We start from the raw sequence: 17176 nt of genomic DNA on the forward strand, positions 1-17176 counted from the left end.
GGGCAGCATTAGTGTATAAGAGAAGGGTTATTGCAATATAATCCCATATTAAAGCTACACGAGCTGTTCTCATGATTGGTTCAGAGGCTTTTAATAACCATTGAGCCACAAACACACACACACACACACACACACACACACATACGCACACATACATCAACTGGCATTTGAACTGTTGGCTAAATGCAAAAGTTGTAAATGAATGTTGCGTGGTACAATCTGCTCAAAATAAGCACGACACACGCACACACATACGTAGCTACTGCACACACACACAGACGTAATCATATGCATCAAATCCCACTGTGACAGATGGAAAGGATTACTCACCTGACACACGCACACTCATATCCACACATAGTTTTGATGCTCTGATCACATTACTTTTTTTTATCTAAATACAGATGCTTTAAAGAGCCTTCCTGACGTAGAGATGTAAGCACCTTTTTCAAGGCTGCTGAGTTAAAAGGAAACAAGACGTCCAACATCATCCAGATTCTGTTGGCTTTAATTTGTTTGTTCTGAGTCTTCCAGAGGTTAAACGTCAGGATTTTGTCCAGCAGTCCAGTTGGCGCTTGCTTCCGTACAATCACCATTACCTCTCCAAGCCAGCGTCTTAAATCTTGCATGAGCTGCTTTCAAAATAAAGTACTCAGAGACTGTAGAGATTCCTCAGAGGGTCAAACAGAGCATCTGTACCCTGAAGGAAACATCACACTGGAATGCACACACAGTCACTTCCATCGCTTTCCCAGTCACTTACCTTTTCTTATCCTCCTCTTTGGTCCGCATGCTTCTCCTCTCCCTTGCTCCCCCTGTCTCTCTCTCGGGTCTCTGATAGTCCTTTAGCCCCGTGTAGCGCTCCCCTCGCACTCTCTATCTCTCTCTCCGTCTCATTCTGTTGCTGCTGATCCTCGCATGCTCGCGGAGCCCAATGATCCTCCCTCCCCTCTCTCACTCTCTCTCTCTCTCTCCGTCTGCCTCTCTCTCCCCTCCCTTTCTTTCTTCCTTTCTCTACTCTATCTCTATTACTTTTATACCTACCGCAGTTCTTTTTCTCTGTTGCTCTCTTCCATTTCTCATACACCGTCTCTTTACCATCAACTCCACCACAGTCTTTCTATCTCCGTTGGTTTCCCCCTTTTCTGCCTCTTCCTTGGTGGTTAATCCCGTGCCATGCCCTGGTTTTGGTGTGTGTGTGTGTGTGTGTGGCTGCATTGACCCTGGCATGGCTGTAGACCCAGTAAAACTTTGGCAGCGTACAAGTGTCTGCTCCCGGGAGCGGGGCCAGGACACAAACAAACACACACGCACCCACACACACGGAAACACACACTCTTGCTTCGATCATTCACTTTATTTATATCTTTGCTTTTCTGTGTGAACTCGGCATACTATTCTCCCCCTCTCTCTCTGTCTCTCTCTGTCGCTGTCCTTCCTCTTCTTTGCCCCACTTTACTCTCCTCACGCCACTCTCTCCTCTTCTTTTATCTTCATCTCTCACTCTCACCTCGCCCCCCTGTGTTAGACCGTCCAACCTCCCACCTCCTCCTCCTCCTCCTCCTCCTCCTGCCTTTCTTTCTCTGCTCCTGTTCACAACAGCTGAGGATGACACTGCTTTCCTTTTTCTCAAGACAAACGAGACAAAACGGGAGATAAATTGAATAGAGAGCGAGATTAAACGCCACACGGCACCAGGTTGTAATTATGCTTGATTATAAGCGCTTTGTGTTTCGTGCTCGGCAGGAAATGTGTGTTTGCAAATTAATCTCCTCATCCGTCATGCATCAGGAAGAATATCTTTACTGTTCTTTGAAAGGCAAGTTTAAGATTTAGTTGAATTCAATTAAGAGTGTAGTTAGTGTAAGCACTTATGAAATAAAGGCGCATGAATGAAGCAGATGTTCTTACAAATGTGGTCCAGCTGGTGAGTTTTTTAGTGTGCAGGGCCTTATGTAACCGCCTTCTGAGTTATGACTGTCCCTTTGAGTGTGTGTGGACTTAGAATTATTACCTGTTTGTGTGTGTGTGTGTGTGTGTTCCCCGAGTGGTCCCCTGCCGCAGCGTCCATGTGAGCGTCCCTCCTGACCCCTCCTCTCCCCCCCCCATCTTAAAATAACTGGTGATGTATGCGCCAAAGCAAAGTGGTTGACTCACCTTGCGTTGTGTTTCAATTGACCTCTGGTGAGACGAGCAATGAAGTGTGTGTGAACGTGTGTAAGTGTGTGTGACCGTGCGAATGTGAGCGTTACATAAGCAGCCAGGGCGACACATGGAGCCTTTAAAAGTAACACACGTGTGCACAAAAACATGCAAGGCTGACAAAGCGTGAGGGAGTTCTGCAGAAGGTGATTTTATTTTGGAGGGGAGGATGAAAAGAAAAGCACGTCATTGTTATCGCTTTATCCTTGACCTCTCTTCCTCCCTTTCCTTTCTCTTGCTCACTTGTGTCAGCTGATTGTGTGTCTTTGTACCTGGCAGGGAAATGGCACTCTGAGGAGACATTGATCGCTTTTATGAACAGTGAACAAGCCTTCATGTTCACACACACGCTGACATGAAAACACATAAACACCCACATTACCTCGCTCTCTCTTTTCCTCTGCCTCAGACAAACACACGGCCATCACCCCGACACACAACAACAACTCTAATTACACCTCCACACAATCCATCTCTCTCCTCAACCTCAGCCCCCGGGTGTCAGAAAAAATGTGTGTAATTGAGTGTGTTTGTTTGTGTGTAATAGAGGGGGGGGGGTCAGAGATGAGCATGTGCCTGTGAAGGTACCGTGGAGGAACGCTGCAGGCTGCCTGTGAGACTGTGCTTTTTTTTTTTATTTTGAAAGATGATGAAAAATCACAGTTGAGAGCAGTGTAATGACTTCCCACCTGCTGGGACATCACGAGAGAGGAGAGGAGACGTGGAGAAGAAAGGGAAAGGGTGTGAAGTGAGCACAGGTACGATATGGACCTACTGTATGGGAAGTGCTATGAAAGGCATGGCTGGGACTGAGAGGGAATTATTTCGGTGGTTGATTGTTAACATGATTGAATTTATTTTATGTAGTTTTTTCTTTTTAACCCAGTTAATGACTTCCTGTTGGCCTTCCTGTCCTCTAAATAGGAGAAATATCTGATTTGTTTTATAAGTGAGAACATAGAATTAGGTCCCAAAACCGTTTGGATTGGTTCCCACACACGATTGAGTGTTTTGAGTAACGTGCCAAAAACATTTTGCTCCTTTGACAGATTAAAACCAAACACTTTGGGCTGTCAAAGTTAATACTTCAATACTCTTTCCTAATTTGATATGAATAAGATGTAAATTAAGCGCTGCACAGTGGTGCAGTGGTTAGCGCTGTTGCATCACAGCTAGAAGGTTCCGAATTCAAGCACCAGTTCAGACGTAGTGGGCCTTCCCAGCTAGCAGGGAACGTTCCCATAACATTGGCTAACATGACCTACAAGTTTTGCAAGAAAACGTTTTAATCTAATAATCAAAGAACATTTTAAGTTTTAAGTTCTTTTAACGTTAAAACTTAAACTAAAGCAAAACGTTTTAACTGCACATTCTGAAGATATTTTCAGGATGTTATTGAGGCCTGGGATGTCAGAACGCCTTTTATAAAACATTTGCTCAATGTTACATAAAAACAAAGGTAGAACACGCTTACTGCAACACTCTGAGGATCTTTTCAGGATGTTAGTACGGCCTGAACGATCAGAACGTGGTTTATAAAACGTTCCTGAAATGTGATTTGAACATTCCTACTGCAACTTTCTGAAGATGTTTTCAGAGAACGTTCTCCGACTATGAAAAGCAACTATTAAAAGGAACCAAATAAAAATGTCCCGCTCAATACATTACCAGAACATCGCACGTAACATTCTCAGAACGTTCTTAGAACAAAAAATATACAGCTGGGTTTTTGTGTGGAGTTTGCATGCGTGGTTTCCCTCCGGGTACTTTGGCTTTCTCCCACAGTCCAAAGACATGCTAGTTAGATTCATTGGTGACTTTAAATTGCCAGTTTGGTTGTATGTCTCTGTGTGTCAGCCCCTTGATTGGCTGGCGATCAGTCCAGGGTGTACCCCGCCTATCGCCCAATGACAGATGCCCGATGAAGATGTAAATGAAATTGCATGAATCGTGTTTCTCTGTTTATCCCACTGGGCATCTCTTGGGGAAAACCATCTTTAAACTTGCATTCCAAACTAGATGAGTCTATATAACGCACAAACCTGAAGTTCAGTCTGTAGGTAATGAAATGCACTCTTGCTTTATTGAGAGCAGACAGGCCATTTGCTGCTGTAGCCTTCCTTTGAACACAAGTTAATAGAAAGTTCAGTTAGATATTACTGTGTTATGCAGCTGACTTTATGACTCTTATCCAATTGCAGATGTCTCTGCTAAGAAGTGAAATGAACGCTGCAGCATCTATAGGGGCTGAGTGTAGAGTCATGCAGGTGCATCTTCAAATAACCGTCATTTTGATGTAACTCTAAAATTACAGCTGTCAATACATTATTAATGAGAGTAGCCTGAGTGAGAGAAGTGATAGATTAATGGAGGGAAAGTGAAGGAGAGAGGAGGAGGAGGAGGAGAAGGGGAGAGAAATCCCAGACCTCGCCAGCATCTGTGTCCTGTTTTGTCGGTAATCTCTTCAGTGTTGCGTAAGGCTTTGCCTCAACAAGCCCTGAGCTCTCTCCCTGTCCTCTGTCTGTTACATACGCTGCAGTTGTTAGTAGTTTTAGTAAAATACACAACACTCCCATATGTGTGTGCATGCCATGAGATGTGTTGATGAAACACATGGGTGTGTGAGGAGATGAGCAGCTGATGGTCGATATTTGGCCCCTTGAGGATTTTAGATTGTGTCAGAGGAGACTGAGTGCAGAAGTTTTCAGCCAATTAGACTGAAGTAGGGCAAAACAACATGTGACCTACACAAACACACACAGAGTGAACATGACAACAGGGAGTGCCCGACTGAAGAGCAGTTGTGGTGTGTGTAAATGTATGTTATGTACTCTTATATGACGAGAGGAGGAGAGAGGGAGAATGGAAATAAGAAATAATGATTCAGAGTTATTTTTGCTTCGTGCGCCTGTTTGTTAGTGTCCACCTTTTGGGAATATATGTGGTTTCTGTTCATTTGCTGTAGCATCATTACTAGGGATGCACGATATGGATTTTCTTCAGCCGATTTAACGATAATTACTCGCTCTCTGTCGCCGATACTGACAAGATAACTGATCATTTAACAGTTTTGTACCTTGGAAACTAAACCTGTAGTCTGTGCAAATCTAAGGGTAAGAAAGGCTTTGATATAGCAGATTTTATTACTTAATATGTCTAAGTAATTTATCAACCTGTTATATATTGTGCATCTTTAATATTTGCCAAGTTTAAAGGGGGGGTATTATGCAAATTTCAAGCTTCATATTTCACTCTGTGATACCTGTGGAGTAGCTTTGCATAATTTACAGTTAAAACACTGGTGCTCTGAGCAGGCCCTCATACAGCCTCTGCCTGAAGCGACTCAGTCAGCCCTGTCCCTTTAAGAAACCCCGCCCCTACGAGCCTACTTTCTTCTGATTGGCCGGCTCTCCGAAGCCTGTTGAGGCTGCACTTTGCGACATCAAAAAGTGCAGCATACTTTAACCTACAGATTTGAAACTTCACCCACGTTTAGTCTGTACATCCAACATTGTAACATTATATATATGTCTTAAAATGTGGAACAGCATAATACCCCCTCTTTAAATACCTGCTATCATAGTTAGAGTATTTTAAATGCTCAGTCTTACTTTCAGTGACTTATTTGTTATTGACTGGGACAAAACTAAATTATTTGATGTCACTCTAAGTTCTTACTCACTTCTTTAGTGTCCCACCAAATGGTTCTCTGAGCACTTTTCAGGGTGAACATTTGATGGGAGCGTAAGAGGGGGAGAGAGAAGTGAAGAAGAAAGAAGGGAAGAGAGATTAAAGGAGGGAGTGTGCTGACAGGGTCTCCGGTGTCACTGCAAGAAGAAAGTAGGGTGGAGGATGGGGTTGTGCTGCTCTGAGCTCAAAAACACACACATACAAAATACACAGTATATTACTCATCCGCAGTAAGACATCTACGCAATAAAGTTTGAATTCCAAATAAGTGATAAATTCTATTTATGCTCTAAAACTGTAAAATGCTTCAGTTTTCATGCATGCCAGAGAAAGTGTGAATGCAGGCGAGCAAACACACACACACACACACTTCCTGCTCATTCTGATCAGATGAGAGCCGTCACCACACGAGATCCTCTTCATCTTTCATCTTCAATTAGCCATCCATCATCCTTAGTTTCTGTCTCACGTTTCCCACATCTGCCACCAGCTCTTGAGGATAATTTCAGCCAAACCCTGGCATAAATACCTGTGCATCTGCCACGCCGCTGCACAAAAAGGTTTGTGAACTTCATTCCAGCAATTAAGCCGAGGGAGCAGAGGGAAGGATCAGAGACCATTGATGTCCAAGCAGAACAAAACAAACTGACAGGGACTTTAAGAGGGGAGGGAGCCAAAGCAGCCAGATGCAGACTGGATATTACCACTGTGCTGTTTATGAGTGGGACTGGTGTCCATGAGGTGTCTCGTCCTCTTTCTGTCTCACCTTGCTGGCTTTCATTAGCGTGAGGATCATGTTTGCATGTTTGTGGACAGCTCAAAAAATTAAAATAATAGATTAAAAGAGAAGAAAAACAGAAGGAACAGGCTTTTTATTTATTACAGGTCATTTGTCAATATTCTTGTTGTTGTTATATTTTCAATTTACAGGACAAATGTTCCGTTAGAGCTCTTACATGTTCCATTTAAATTGGTTTTTCTTTTTCCCGGACACAAAACAGAAAGGGCAGAGCAAGAAAATGTATTAAGAAAATAAGTTCGATGGAGAACTGAAAGGGTCTGATGGTTGACAGATGTGAATTGGCTTTTTATTACGAAATCAATATATTAGCACTCTAAGGGATAGTATCATATATATATACAGTGTGGGGAAACGTTACTTTTAAAAGTAACTTGTTAGTTACTGCGTTAACTACTGAGAAAAGTGTTACATTACTTCTGCGTTACCAAAAATTAAACCCCCTTTTGCGACTCTTCACACATGTTGGTCATATTGTCAGGACGCCGTTTAGCCTACTGTACGTCTACCTTTGAATGTACTGACTCTACCGTCATTGCAAAGCCTCGTTTACAGCCCGTAATCTGTAACTCTGCAGCCTAATAACAGGAATGGCAGGCACAATATGACCTTTACAGCTATTAATTATGCTAACAATCTGACAGTGAACTGGGCAGAGGCATACGGTGTTAGTCACAGCTGTTTCCATGACAACAATACAACAATGTTTAGCTGCAGATGCTTTCTCACATTTGAAGTGGAGCTCTAAACACCTAACAAGCACTTCCCCTCCAGCCACAACTTACATTTCACCGTCATGTTGTTCTTGTTCCTTTTGTCCAGGAATCCGTGAAGTAAACGCTGTCCTCTCTACCATCTTGCCTGTTGAGTTAGCTAGCTACACAACTGTGTTTACCCTCTGCTGGTACGCAGCTACCTGCCGAGAAATAGGAGAGAAACAGAAACAGTGCATCAGGGATTTTTTTTTTTTTTTTTTTTACTTTTTCACGTCAGTCTTACTTTCAAAGTCATAGCAGTGCTCGCTGTTTCTTCCTCCTCTTCTGTCTCTTGACTCTCCTTTATTTACTTCTTCCATCTCTAATCCTCCCCCTAACTAGTCTCTCTGTTGCTGAATTTAGGTGAACTCACTGGGCGCCATATTTACAGTTAAGAGCTCCTGCTGTGGAGTTAATACCCTCATTAAAAACTTCATCATTAAAAAAAACTTGTTATATGTAAATTAAGCATCACAATGAAAGTAGAGCAGATGTTAACAGATGATACGCGTTCAGCTTTTTGTGAAATCAGAGGCTTTATATGTTGTTTTTTGACATGATGTTGTACAGTATGGTGTAATACTTGGTGGTTCTCAACTGGGGGGTCGGGACCCAAAAGTGTATCGCAGAGCTGTTTTCAGTGGTTCACAGATGTGCGCTTGAAAAGAAAAAAAAAAGTGGCAAAAAGTCTATGTTGCGCTTTTATTTTGAAGGACATTGGTTTCCTATGACGTACGTGCAGTATAAGTGTAGTTTATTCACCCTCCATGTATCCACTGATTGTATAATCCCAGCTACAGTCATATTATATTATATTAGATATATTAGATATATTTACTTTTTTATTTTCTTTCTTTTGAAAAAAGGCTGCTAATTGGATAAATTGTAGAGGGAATATTTTCCTGTTGCACTGCCACCTGCTGGTCATTTTGCTTGAGTATTATATTGTTATGTGAAACTGACATACTGTGATATTTCGTTCCGTCTCAGGTCCAAACTGCAACATTTTTCATTAAATAAATGTGTGTTTGAGAAATTTCAGACATTTGGGTGGTGACTTGTCATTAAGGAGGTCGTAGTGAATCCACTTGAGAGCCACTGCTTTAGAGGACATTATTATTATTATTAGACATAATTGTAAATTCATTCATTCATCATTTAGTTCCATCCTATCACACAGTGTGCCTCGAAGTGTTGGCATTGAATTACAACACATGCTGTGTTTTGCATTTTATAAATGGGATGCGTGTGTATGTTTTTTCTCCCTTCATAATAAATCCATTTTTTTGAAAGCCATTCACACATTTTACCATCATGAGGAACTCTGAAGCTTTACCTTCTGTTAATGCTTTTTTAATTTGAGTTATGTATCTATTGAGAAAATGAGGAAACCTTACGATTTGGCAGACGGCCTTAATGTAAACCATAAAATCAAAATTGGAAAGTGTAGCGGCTGCCAGCCTTTCTTGCAACGATAATGTGCCTTTATAACAATTATGATAATCTGTTAATTACATAACGACCTGTTGGTGCACACGGCATCTTTGAAATACCAACAGATTGCTCAGAGCGCCGCCCTTCTGTTCCAGGTGTTGTGGCCAGTATACAATCCTGTTGATCAAATTAACGACTGACAGAACTGGTCCAACGTTTCCTTCTTTGGCAACCTCAGCGACAAATTACATTAAGAGATTTAAACGTCTCTGGCTTCGGATGTATGGCACTCAGTTTAAGAGCAGCTGCACAGCGCTCAATAAGAAAAGATGCATCTTTTTCTCTCTCTAACGCACTTTACTCTTCTAGTCCAGGGTGGTGGCCTGCATGACAGCTATCCTCAGTCAGATGGATGATCGTCACTACGCTTCGTACATAGAGACCTTCAGTAGGAGCTCGGATCTGGTGGTAAGTACAAACACAAATACACAGGGACGGATGTCTGTAAAATACACGCTGATAGTAAGATGTGGTTATTTCCATTTCCCTGCAGGACTTCCTGATGGAGTCCTTCCTCCTTTTCAGGGACCTGATTGGGAAACATGTGTATCCCTCTGACTGGATGGCCATGATCATGGTACAGAACAGGTACAAACCTTGGATTTAACCACTTATTGTCCCAGGTCTGCTTTTCTTACTGAACAGGCCCCAGCTGTCCCCGCACGACCAGCATTGTGACATTGAGACTCGGTGTGTGCAAGCTTTAAAGAACTGTTGACACCCGCACAAACCCACACAGGGAAAAGTTGGAGATGGCAAAGCTGGGATCAGGACTGCGATGAGGGAAAAGGCTGAGGTGGCAAATGTGTGTCTGCGTGTGTGTGCCGTTATGGGTGTATTTTTTTGTGATGTAAGCTAGAGGAGAGGCTACAGCTGTGTGACAGGAAGAGAGGAGGTAAATAGGTGAAAGTGAGAGTGAGGTAGAGAAAAAGACAGGTGGATAAGTAGTCTGCGGGCTGGGATTACGGGAGAGATGTGCGGGCAGGGAGAGAAAGCAATCGAAAAAAAAGTAGGGGAGGGAGTCGGCTCTGAATAACGATGACAGATAGATAGTGCCAGGGCAGAGAGACGGGGAGCAGATTTGCTACTTAACTTCAGAAATGCACAAAGTCACAACCCACTGATACACCTGCACACTGTGTGAAGTTGCTATCATGATCTGTCATTGTGACAGAAGTTGTGAATCTGAAGGAACAGTAGTCTCGTCTTGTAAAAGTAGAATAAATCTCAGAGCTCGAGCAGCTGTCATTGTTTGATAAACAACAAATAAGTTGCATCTCTTATCGTTATTGTGGATTTATTCTTAGACATTTTCCCTTAGGGTTGTTTTGGTGTCTTATTTTTACCACCAAACTGCATGAGGATTGTTTTTACCTTTCACTAATTTCCCTTGATACAATTCTGCTCTATTGGTGCGATGTATTTGTGTGATATATGTGTCTCTTTCTGTGCATTAGAGTGTTCCTGAGAGCCATTAATACCTACGCAGACACGATGAACCAAAAGTTCCTCAACAATGATGACTTTGAAGTGCAGGTGAGTGCTTGTGTGTGTTTGCACCCTTTGTCTGCTTTAAACATTGATCTCTATTACAGTCTCTCCTCCGCTTCCTCCCTTTTCTGTCTAGTTGTGGAATAACTACTTCCACTTGGCGGTGGCCTTTATTACCCAGGAGTCCCTGCAGCTTCAGCACTTCTCGCCAACCAAGAGGAACAAGATTCTGGCCAAGTGAGAGAAGGGCCATATAATTTCCTTACTTACCACACCTCCTCTCCCTGCTCTAATGAAACACTCTGTGATTTGCGATCTACTTTGGAGTCTGCATTTACTGTTTACACTCCCCCTGCCTATTAAAACCCCACGGTGCTAGTAGATAGACATTCAATTTAGCTCATGTTGGGGCTGATTAGTACAGCCTTATCTTTTCCACAAGGCTGTGCAGCGTGTGCAGGTGAAAATAACAGCATTGATCAAGCCATTGTTTCTAAACTTCTCCCTCTGTCTCTGTTCTCTGTGGGTTTTTAGATATGGAGATATGAGGCAGCTCATTGGCTTTGCTATTCGGGATATCTGGTACAAACTAGGTAAGAAAATCTGGTGCATGTATGTGTGGTTGCGCTGCGTCTTGTGGGTATGCAGTATCACCTCATCAGCAACACCTGTGCGTATGTAGGATGGTGCAGGTGTCCCTTCACCTTGTGTTTGCAACACAACCAGGGGAATGTCCTGCTGGAATTTGTTTTCTGCAGAGCATGGAAATGAGGGCTCACAAAGTCAGCACCAGTTTGCATGGAAGACTTCAGGGTGGCATAACATATCACTGCTTAAATTAAATTCAGTATTTCCTGGTTGTCAGAGAAAAAATGATCTATAGAAAATGCAGGGTGATATTCTGTTATATTCAGAGTTCAAAGACTCCCTGCTGATGGAAAAACTGTTTCTGAATGTGGATGTTTTGGTGGTCCTGAGACTCCATGAGGGAAAAGTTAGTATGTGTGAGTCGATGAGTCAGAAATGATGATTTCGATTTTGTGGTTGCTTCTCGTAGGGAGTCACAAGATCTGTTTCATCCCTGGCATGGTGGGTCCCATCCTGGAGATGACTTTAATCCCGGAGGAGGAGTTGAGAAGAGCCACTATTCCCATCTTCTTCGACATGATCACTTGTGAGCACGCGCACTCTGGAAACTTCCACAAGGTAAAAACATCCATGTGTGAAGATCAGTCATGCAGACATGTTTCAAACATCTCTGATGTTCACACACATCTGAAGATTTACATGTTTAATTCATGTTTGCATGCTCAGAAACCACACACATGCACGCATTACCATCAGTTTCCTGTGAGGCTGCACATAAAAGTAAAAGAGACACTTAAATTGTGCTTTCATAACCGATTTATTCTTCAATTCCCCTTCTTATTTGCTTTAATATCTCCCTTTGGTTCTTTCTCTCTCTCTCTTTTCTTCTGCAGTTTGAGAATGAGATCATTCTGAAGTTGGACCATGAGGTGGAGGGTGGAGGAGGAGACGAGCGATACATGCAGCTGCTGGAGACTATGTACGCCTAAGTATTAGAATATATCACTTTTACAACAGCCTACAATGCCTGACGAAGAGACAGTACTGCAAGAACTTGATATATCTTGGTTTAAAAGGGTTGAAATGAAAATTACGCGACCATAGCTTCATTTGATGAACAGTCTTGTCAACGGGTGCTTTCAAAATGCTACTGACCTACAATAGGACAGACCTACAACCAATCAGATAATATAAAATACAATATTTAGGTAGTGGTAGGCTGCTGTGTAACTAGTTCAAACACCCATTTCATAAGGCTTCTAGCTGAACATAATACCCGACATTTGGCATGACATGATTTAGTAGGTAAAACTTACCATTTTAATGTCATTTAAACTTCTCTGTAATTCCTTAATACTGTAATGAAATTGCCTCACGGGTTCTCCTCTGAACAATCATCGTATTAAAGATACTTTACATGAGATCAACAATTGTGATTGGCCTGGTCAGATGTAAATATGTTTGACTGGAGGGGGAACAGATGCCACTGCTGGAGCAAAGAAAACATAAGCTCACAGATCCATCTGATTCCAAGGCTATGGCTAGTCCTGCTAACCCTCAAGCTAACTCTTAGCAGAGGTCACTGGTCTCTTAGCAATAATTCTACAAAACGTTCTGACATAAAGGCACTAAATATCAAGCTGAAACCCTCTGATGATTAACTTGTGGCTGCCTGTCTGCCAGCCTGCTGGACTGTTCTGCAGAGAAACTCCCGCTGAGGCCACAGGTGCAGCACTTTGTCGCCTTGGTGAAGGGACTCCTCATTCGTCTCCTTGACTACCGCACCGTGATGAGCGACGACAGCCGCAACAACCGCATGAGCTGCACCGTCAATCTCTTGGTAAGTCCCACCTTCTTAGAAATGTAGCCGTTGTTAGCCGAGTCGTTGTGGCCTTGCTCTTTAAACTCCTGCAGGTTTAATTATCTTTCAGGATTCCTTCTGTGCGACAGAAGTGTTCGAAGGCTGCTTACAGCATAGTCACAGGAAAAAGAATGCAGTTGCCTCTCAGAGTTTCAGCACATTGCTTGAGCCTCTCCTGCACAAGAATTTCATCATTTTTTTGTTTGCTCCATGTTTCATTGATGCTCTGTGAATCTTTATAAATCGCCCATATGTTGAGAATCGGGCAGGGGTCACCATGGATTAGCATTTATTGACACTAACCTTGTGATTCATGCACTGTACTTTGTAGCTGTAGTATTGAACTGCACAGCAAAGAGGTGCTGATCTCAGACACACACACGGCGCCACACAAACATACACACACACACACACACATCAATAAACTCATTATTAATTGAAGGACTAATGTAAGAAGAGACGAGTGAGCGAGATTGTTCCATACAGATCTCAGAAAATAATCTCATCCGAAGCAAAAGAGCCAAAGTGATTGAGGAGTTCATTATAAAACACTGATTTTCTGTCTTGTCTCTCATGCCAAGGTCTTTGTGTATCTTTTCCGCATTTAATTTGTGTGCTGATTGATCTCCAGGAAAAGATTCATCTCTGTGTCTGGTCTCTGTCTGTTTGCAGAGCGTTGCGTCAGCTCCTGTCTGTTCCACATCCTTTCTCTTATGTGATCTCCTAATCACATTCTCCCCCACGGTATCCTCAGGTTCAGTAATGGATCCCATCTACCCCCCATACGAGTGTCGCCACAGCAGATTAAGTCGCAAAATTCCTCCTCCAAACACTTTCTTCCTTCTTTTGCATCTGTACTTCTTGTTTGAATTATTTCCTTGAATTCTTATTTCTCAGGCACAAAATGTTTAGAAGGATGAGTTCATAAGAAATTCATGTGATTTTGTTTTTGACTTGTATTATCTTCTTTTCTCCCTGAGGAGGAGACAGTGCTAACGCATGGCAGAGGTGTTTAGCTTGTAGCCTGTGGCAGCTGCCCATTAGCTATTCTCTTTCATTTGTTTGGTTGCCTAAAAAAGATCCCTTCTGCTGGCTGGTAGGCAGTAGTGCACTCTACTATCCATGCCCCCCCAGGCTAGCTTCACTTAGAAAGTGCACACATGCATACACAATAACACCAAGGTATTTGCTATGCTTCCTCATGCAGATGCACTTTCAAAGAAACACAAACACACCTTCAGAAACACAAACAGCTCAGGCTAAAGTAACCTCTGCTAAAGGCTTTCCAGTGTAGCTTCATCTCTCCAGGGTCTCTTTCAGCTGTTAACCAAAGCATGTTAGTCATCCGGTATCACTTCCTCCATATTACATGCATGGGGATTTTAAAAGTCAGAAGGTAAACAAGCATACTGTGGGTGCACTAGAGATTATTTGTATGCTCATAAGACGCGTCGACCTCGGTGTGTAATAACATCTGACCTTCATGTAAATGTGCAGCCTCCAGCAGGAAATTGGCTTATTTAAGTTAAAAGTCATTCATGCAAACATTGATGTGTCCGACCTTTGCAAAAATACAGCACATATATATGCATACAGTGCGCTTTGTCTTCACAGTGAACCTTACAGTAATTGAGCTCATTTTTATGCATATTTGTGATCGTCTCTGCGTGTGTTTGTGCATATTATTGTGTCCACTGACTCATGCTGGTTATGGGAGGTGGGGTTACATGAGTTCGTTCCACTCCTCTGTTCTCTGTAGATGTCATTAAACTTCATTAAACTGGGAGTTAGTGCTGCTTAACTAACAAATGCGCATGCACACTCTCCCACACATTAACACACAAAAAAGCAATCAGAAGTCTACAGCGTTACACGCACAACACGCACGTACAGCCGTTTAGGCAAACGCTCGGCCACACTAAAATACAATTACAAACTTGCAGTTTGTGCAAAGCTTCAGATGATTTTCAAAATCTCTCCGTCACACAAACACATATTTGAATGCACACACACACTTAAAGACGGACATTAACCCTGCTTCTCCTCTTGATTTTGCAGAACTTTTACAAGGACATCAACCGTGAAGGGATGTACATCAGGTATTTATGTGCTGAGTGTGACATAATATACATTTAATTACTGCATGTCTGTGCTGTATGTGCAAATGTGTGTGTGTTGGAATAGTGTACGTGTCTGCGTGTGCGAGGTTGGCTCCATAATCTGACAAGGGATTATATGAGTCCCACTGAATTAATGTCAAAATCCACAGGATCAGCTCTTGGTCTGACTGGAGGGAGAGCAAAGAGGAAGAGAGGCATGATGGGCACGAGGGAGGGAGAGAGGTGGAGAGACGGAGGAAGTCAGGATGATGAGAGAGAGGGGGGCGGGGATACAGATAGCGTCAGGTCCCATGGTGCATTTTTGGCAATGCCTTATAGACATAATTAGTTATCTGTATGTGTGAGTGTGAGCTCAGCTCTGCGGTTGCTCAGCTGCCTCCGTCTATCCTGTGGAGAATATGGTAACGTTTGGCCGGTGCGCTTGTTAATGTTGGCAAACAAACGTGGTTTAATGCAAATGCAAGTTTAAGCACTCCATGTGTTATATAATGAGCCAGGATGTTCTCAAACACCCAGCTATTACCACAGGCCATGCATGGATAATAAAACCCAAAACTAATTATGTTATTGCTCAGTGCTTCAACTATGGAGCGTTAAATGTGCAGCTTAATTTCTTACACCTATAGGAAGTGATGCTTTGCACTAAATGCTAACATGACTTCTTAATTTCTCCTGAATTTTTGCTGTATTTCTGTAAGTTTAACACTGAAAAGATTGATTGACAACATTATTTTTATGGCACTCTCATTCAGAACTCTCTTTTTGCTGCCATTCACAACAGAACCCAGCAACATAAACTTTACAGAGGGTGATGAAGCAGCATTTGGCACTGCTCAGAGTTTCATCATTACAGAATCCAACAAAAGTAAACTGTCCAAACTGTCAATATGAAAACTCACTTCAGTAAACTCAGTCAGTTATTTTGGCTCTCTCTTCTCTGGCTTCATTTATAAAAGTCAAATTCGCTCTTACAGGGAGAAAGCAATTTGTAAACAAGGCAAAGAAGAACTTTAGTCCCATGCTATGTGCTGTACATACTTCATTCTTAACTTCAAGGTATCCTGTTTATTAAGTTGTTGTACAAGAATTCAACTTTCTTAATGTTATTAAGGAAAGGTACCACAGCAACAAAAATGAATCCTGCAAAATACAGGTAAAGTTCAGCAGCAATGACGATGCAGAGCACTCAGTTTGCTATGCTGCTCTGCTTTACAGTCATTTAACACAGTCCATGTTATTAAGTTAAATTGCGTAATTATTATTAATGGCTCTTGGCTAATATGAAGGGTTTAGAGCCACTTGAAAGGAATAATTTACAAATTAAAGTTGAAAACAACACATTTTTGGGTGTGCCACATTAACTGTTTTCAGAAATTTGGCCAGGCATAAATCAAACCGCATCGATAAGATAACAACTGCGAAAATTAAAAAAATAAAATTAAAACATTCTTGAAACATTTCATATTTTCGTACTATCTTCTTGATCAGAGGTCTTTGTGGAGTCTGTCTGAAAGCTTTAACTGCTGCATTCATTTGTAACTTTTTAAACATGAACAAACAACACACGAAACACCTTGGATGTATTTTAGACGAAAGCTTTTGTCAAGCCTTATTAGGGCACAAGGCTGAGGTTTTCAAAAATGATGGACTATACGCCCGCAATAGAAAGACGGTTTATACAAACATTATTTATTTGGTACGATAAGTGTCCTTTTGATTATTTTTGGCTTTTTACATACAAAGCGGAGGGTGGAGGGTGGGACTGCTTTGTGTAGAGAGAGTGAGGAAGGAAGTAAGGGAAGGGTGGGGTCAGAGGAGGTTAGAAAGGAAGAGTCAAAATGATGAACGTGAACTCAGGACAGCCTCCTTTCCTTCTGTAAACAGCAACTGGACCAAACCAACAGAAGAGCCAAGAATGATGCGACTGTGATAGAAAATATCAAATATCATATAAAATATAAGTATGAAGAAGAACATTTTGCCAGACAGAATGAACGATGGACCTCGTCCATAGAGTGCGTCCATACTACCCAAGCAACCTCTGGCAACATGTTTTCCTTTAAAACACTAATTACCTACAAACATCTGTCAGCCCATTAAAAAGACATACGTGCAATTGTGCTTTAACGTGAAGGTATGTGTGCATTGAATCGCTTGTGTATGTGGTGCACACAGG

At 42.1% G+C, this 17176-nt stretch overlaps 1 protein-coding gene across 3 annotated transcripts in view; it reads left to right on the top strand.

The window, feature by feature from the left end:
- Positions 1-17176, top strand: part of dock2-like (dedicator of cytokinesis protein 2) — a 97764-nt gene that overhangs the window by 70789 nt on the left and 9799 nt on the right. For all 3 annotated transcript variants that reach the window (XM_069670571.1, XM_069670572.1, XM_069670573.1), the window contains 9 exons: positions 9250-9348; positions 9434-9528; positions 10398-10476; positions 10568-10668; positions 10966-11024; positions 11489-11637; positions 11913-11998; positions 12703-12859; positions 14939-14979. In XM_069670571.1, coding sequence (XP_069526672.1) covers positions 9250-9348; positions 9434-9528; positions 10398-10476; positions 10568-10668; positions 10966-11024; positions 11489-11637; positions 11913-11998; positions 12703-12859; positions 14939-14979 — 866 coding nt within the window. The remainder of the gene's footprint in view (positions 1-9249; positions 9349-9433; positions 9529-10397; positions 10477-10567; positions 10669-10965; positions 11025-11488; positions 11638-11912; positions 11999-12702; positions 12860-14938; positions 14980-17176) is intronic.

Source organism: Semicossyphus pulcher, unplaced genomic scaffold (assembly GCF_022749685.1).
Source record: "Semicossyphus pulcher isolate SPU_LCO1_2020_fin unplaced genomic scaffold, fSemPul1.0.p SCAF_2, whole genome shotgun sequence".
In the NCBI taxonomy this organism is placed as follows: Eukaryota; Metazoa; Chordata; class Actinopteri; order Labriformes; family Labridae; genus Semicossyphus; species Semicossyphus pulcher.